Genomic DNA, 5,191 nt, shown 5'->3' with positions numbered 1-5,191 from the left:
ACAGGGTGCCCAGAGAAGCTGTGGCTGCCCCATCCCTGGCAGTGTTCAAGGCCAGGTTGGACACAGGGGCTTGGAGCAACCTGCTCTAGTGGAAGGTGTCCCTGCCCGTGGCAGGGGTTGGAGCTGGAGGAGCTTTAAAGTCCTTTCCAACCCAAACCGATCTGTGATTCTAAACCAGCCCTCAGACAAGACTATGCTGCTCTCACCAAGTAGATCATGTCTGGATGCTTGAGGATGTTTAAATATCTAATTCTTGTTGATATTTGTTGCCAAAGCGCCTGGTCTTAAACTACTAATTATACATCTGCGCACAACTGTGTGTAGACAGAACTTGGAATGAAGGCATAAGGATTCCATCCTGGATGGGAAACACCTGGCTGTTTCAGGGCATTGTTACTGTCTGTTTTGTGATAACTTTCAAATGAAAAAGTTTTGTGACTTTCCCATAAGCAGATTGTTTTTATACACATGCTCTTCTAATTTGAAAGATCAGGAGTGCTTTTAAATGCAGCTCTTCTTTGAAGCCCCTGTGAGAAACTGGTGTTTAGAGAGGACATGTCTGAATGTGTGTCTGCTGAAATTTAGTGTTTTACTGAAATTGCCAGCAAACTCTCATGAGTGATTCCCTGCAGTTAGGAGTGTGCACAGTCTATATTGTCAGGCATTACAGGTCTGTTTTCTGCACCTCTTCAGGGATTCCTTTAAGTCAGGGTGGTATCTTTGACTATGGATTGTATAACAAAGTTGTTGCTTTTGCTTTGATACTGCTTAGTGGCTGAAATTTCTGTCTTATCAACCTTCCCTGTTGCCCTGTAAGAGAACCAGCTTCAGTGGAACACGTGGTAGGGGAGGTGAGGAGGTGCAGGGGAGGTTTTAGCTGGTGTTCAGTTAAAAACAGATTGTGTTTGAGCCCATGTTGTGCCAGGATGTTACTGAACCAGAGTTTTATGTTTGTGTGAGGGACTGAATAGAAAAGCAATGAGGATTTAAACAAAGAAGTGAGATTAGCTTGAAGAAGTTCTGAGTTTGCAGTTCGGTGGCTTCCTGTCCCCAGGTATGCTGCCAGTCAATATTTGCATTAATCTAAGTGCTGCAATAGTACAGCTGAGATTGCCTTCTCTTTCCAAACTGCAATGGCAGAAGTCCTCATTTTACTTTCTTGGGAGAGGAGCTGGGGACAGTGCATTATGATTTGGAGATTAGCCACATCCTTCAGTCTTGGTCTTCCTAAAGACCTGCCACATCTGTTATGACTGTTCTTGTATCAGGTGTTGCTACTTTTCATTTTAAGCAGTTGATTGACTTAGGGATTGTGTGTGTCTGTAGAAAACCCCATCACTGCAGCAAAGCCAAACGCCTCCTACCAAAGAGCAAACCAGAAGCGATCTGACAGTGGCACACTCAAAACGTAACTTGTTTGAGCTCTGACTCCGGGAGTCAGCAGAGGGTTCCATAAGGACTGTGCATTCAGGTGAAGTCAGGCCTGGGTCTCTTATGTTGCTTTTCTTCTTCTCCCCTTGAGGAGCCTTCTCTTCTCCAGCTGCCCCAGCCCAGCTCTCTCAGCCTGGCTCCAGAGCAGAGCTGCTCCAGCCCTCGCAGCATCTTCAAGGCCTCCTCTGGCCTCGCTCCAGCAGCTCCATGTCCCTCTTGTGCTGTTCCCCAGAGCTGGATCAGGGCTGCAGGGGGGAGCAGAGCAGAGTCCAGTGGGAGAATCCCCTCCTTCGACCTGCTGCACGTTGCTGGGGATCAGCCCAGCACACGCTTGGCTTCTGGGCTGCGAGCACACACTGCTGGCACACTGCTCTCAAGGGCTTGCATCTCTTCTCCCCTATGCCATGGTAGAGCCCTGGCAGCAGCTGCTGAGCACCAAAGTGTTCTGATGGCTTCGTTGTTGTGCAGGGGTTTGCCTGTGGCTTGCATCTAAAAAAGGGTTTATAAACTGTTGGTTGTTTGTAATCACCGAGGGGAGGCATCCATAGAAAAACCCTCTCCACAGCATCAACTTCAGGTCACTCATCTCTGTTCCCAAGATCTCTCTGGGCATGTGCCATCCCAGAAGGAAGGCTGTAGCCACCTTTGGTAGCACATCACCTTGCCTCAGCAACGTTGAATAATTCAGGGGCTGTGTACCGTGATCCAGCTAAACGTTGTTGGGAAGGCAGAAGAACCAAAGGCAGCTGTGGAGGAGCCGTGGCAGGAAGACAAATGTGCTGGCTTCCTGGCTGCAGAGAACGGGGTTCTGCGGGGCGAAGAGGAGCTGCTGTAAATCCTGTCTATTGGGAAATGTCAAATCCTGCAGCTGTGGCGTGGGGGAGTCGGGGGAAGCCCCTCCTGAGGTAGCAGAGGTGGAGCTCGTCACTCGGAGCTATGGTTATGAGCTGTCCACAGACTCAGGCAGTCAGTGGTGAGCTGTAGCACGCCTGAGTACACAGAATGCTGGAGGCACAGGAAAGGGATCATTAAAAACCCCCAAACAACCCAGAAACCAAACCCCAACAGATTAGGTGTGCCCAGAATTGCTGTATTGAGCCCATAGCCTCCAGCTGATCTTGAACGTACTTCCTATGCAGCAGCTTCCTTTTCTCTCCTTATATTGTTCTATCTTTCTTGGCCTCTGCACCTCTCTCCTGCGCAAAGCCTCCTGCTTGTGATGAATTGCTGCTGCTGCTCTCCTCAGCTCTGCTGTTTGTGCTCTTCTGGGAGAGATTAGGAGGTTAATTTATGTGAGCCCCTTGCAGTTTCCGAGATGCTGTAAATTCCTGGACATTTTGTGTCACAATCCTTTATTTATCCTTCCATAATTCTAAAAAATACTCTTGCTCTGTTGCCGTTTGATTTTTGTATCTGGAGTTGGGGTTGACTTGACTGTGACTTTAATGGTATGTGTCTTTATGGGGCTGTCTTTACAAGGGCTGTGCATGCGTGTATTTGTGCTCGCAGCACAGATCCGTCAGGAGAGAAACTACACCCTGCTTACTCTGAAAACTAGCATCTCACACGCTGCTTTTTTGTTGCTTTTGAATCTTGCATGGGTGGTGCATGGGATTAAAATCATACCTGAGCTTCCTTAAAGCACATAAAGGAGTCCCCAAAGCTGCTCTTTGCAGGACTCCTCATGTGCATTTGGCTGTTGGGCAGAGTGCCTTCAGAAGCATCCACCACAGTACAATGCAGAGCTTTCCATGGCCCCCAGAGTCCCTCCATGACAGCCGTCTTCAGGAGATATTTACTAACTGGGAGTTAGTAAAGGCATGAAAACCAAACTCCAAGTGCAGCACTGCTAACAGCAGAGCAGGCTTCTGCACAACTGGTTTTGCTGTTTCAGTTAATAAAAGAGTGTTACCATTTCATGTCTTTCTGGGGTTAAGTGTACGGGAAGGGGCCTGCGTTCACTGATGGATTGAACTTTGAGTGTCCCAGCAGTTGATATGCTTCCCAGGTCCTTTACTGGAGTGTTTCTCCTATGCAGAGAAGCTGAGAGAGCTGGGCTTGTTCAGCCTCAAGAGGAGAAGGCTCCTTAAGGAGAGACCTTAGAGCAGCTCCAGTGCCCAAAGGGGCTCCAGGAAACCTGGAGAGGGGCTTTGGACAAGGGCCTGTAGGGACAGGACAAGGGGAATGGCTTTAACCTGCCAGAGGGGAGATTGAGATGAGCTCTTAGGCAGAAGCTCTTCCCTGGGAGGGTGCTGAGGCGCTGGCCCAGGGTGCCCAGAGAAGCTGTGGCTGCCCCATCCCTGGCCGTGTTCCAGGCCCGGTTGGACACAGGGGCGTGGAGCAACCTGCTCTAGTGGAAGGTGTCCCTGCCCGTGGCAGGCGTTGGAGCTGGAGGAGCTTTAAGGTCCCTTCTAACCCAAACCAGTCTGTGACTCTGTACTAGATAGGTGACACAACTGTGCATGTCTTATGGATATATTTTTTAATGATATTGGGATGCTCCCATGGGCAGCTCTGAGGTGTGGAGGCAGAAAAGTGGGGTAGCACAAAGGGAAGGAAGACAGTGTCTTGTGTGGGGAGGATAGGGTCAGATGTGGGGATTGCGAATGGGGCCGATGCAAAGTTTCCAGGAAAAGTTGGAAGTATGCAGAGGAGATGTTATGTCGCATAGGGGCTGCTCTGTTTGCATGGGACCAAGCCTTAAATGATATAAATTAACACATCTACACTGACTTCAGTGACTCCAGACTAGCTGGAGTGACGGCCCGGCACGTGCTCAAGTTCAAAGCCTTTGCTGGTTTTCATTTCATTTCCTTTAATTCCAACAAACCTGTGAGCATCAGGCAACTTATGGTTTTTCTGGCAGCAACGCAGTGTTAATTGTTTGCAGCCCATGAGTTCTGGGAAGGTGTGAACCAGGCTCCACGTTGCTTGTATGTGTGCCTGCGTGTGTCAGCTGTACTGAGCAAGGGTGCTGGTGGGGCTGGTGTCGGTATGGTTTTGCAGGGTGATCTTGCTCTTCTCTATGAAGGGAAAGGCACCCTGATCCCTGCAGCTCATCTGTGCCTTGACTGATGTTGCCACTCTTGTTGCTACAAAATCTCTGGTATTTTCACTTAAATTCGTTACCAGTAAATGAGACCCAGCTCTTCTGTCTCCAGAAACACAGCTGCTTTTCCCAGCAGTTCAGCCTTTGACTTGGTGGGATAACCTTCTAATATGGTCTTAGTAACCTAAGTCTTAAAATCTGTTCCGATCTTCTTACATGTATTCTCAGTGTCTTTATTCCTGGTTTTCCCTGTTTTCTGGCTTGACTGGGTTCTGTTAGTGCATCGTGAGTTAGAAAAGCTTCACTAGCTGTGCGGATTCATGCAGTGAGAGATCTTGGCATGGGCTCTGTATTGCTCTGAGACCTGTGGTCTTCCCAGTCACACACACGTGAAGGCTGAGATCTGAGCTCTCATCTCGGGCAGTGCCATGAGCGGCGGAAGAGAACAGTGAGGAGTTGCTTTATTTTGAACAAGTGGGATGTATGGATGGGACAACAGGGTCATGTGGGGAAGGCAGTGACGAGAGGTCCTGTTCACACATGCTCTGCCTTGGTCTGAGAGCTCTCCTGTGGCTCTGGGTCAATAACCAATGTGATATGATTCTGCAGGCATGTGCGCACCGCTGGAAGAACATCTACTACGAGACGGAGTACATCCTGCCTCATGGCTTCTGCAACATCATTCCCCCCAACCTGCAGCCCAAGGGGAGG

At 49.2% G+C, this 5,191-nt stretch overlaps 1 protein-coding gene across 1 annotated transcript in view; it reads left to right on the top strand.

Annotated features, from left to right (window-relative positions):
* Positions 1 to 5,191, top strand: part of ITGA9 (integrin, alpha 9) — a gene marked incomplete at both ends in the record, with an annotated part of 45,256 nt that overhangs the window by 3,087 nt on the left and 36,978 nt on the right. Inside the window, one exon of the mRNA XM_010018893.1 lies at positions 5,090 to 5,189. Coding sequence (XP_010017195.1) covers positions 5,090 to 5,189 — 100 coding nt within the window. The remainder of the gene's footprint in view (positions 1 to 5,089; positions 5,190 to 5,191) is intronic.

Source organism: Nestor notabilis, unplaced genomic scaffold, assembly GCF_000696875.1.
Source record: "Nestor notabilis isolate BGI_N333 unplaced genomic scaffold, ASM69687v1 scaffold1997, whole genome shotgun sequence".
Lineage (NCBI taxonomy): Eukaryota > Metazoa > Chordata > Aves > Psittaciformes > Psittacidae > Nestor > Nestor notabilis.
Note: the sequence above shows the minus strand (reverse complement) of the source record. Positions and strands in the feature narration are given on the sequence as shown.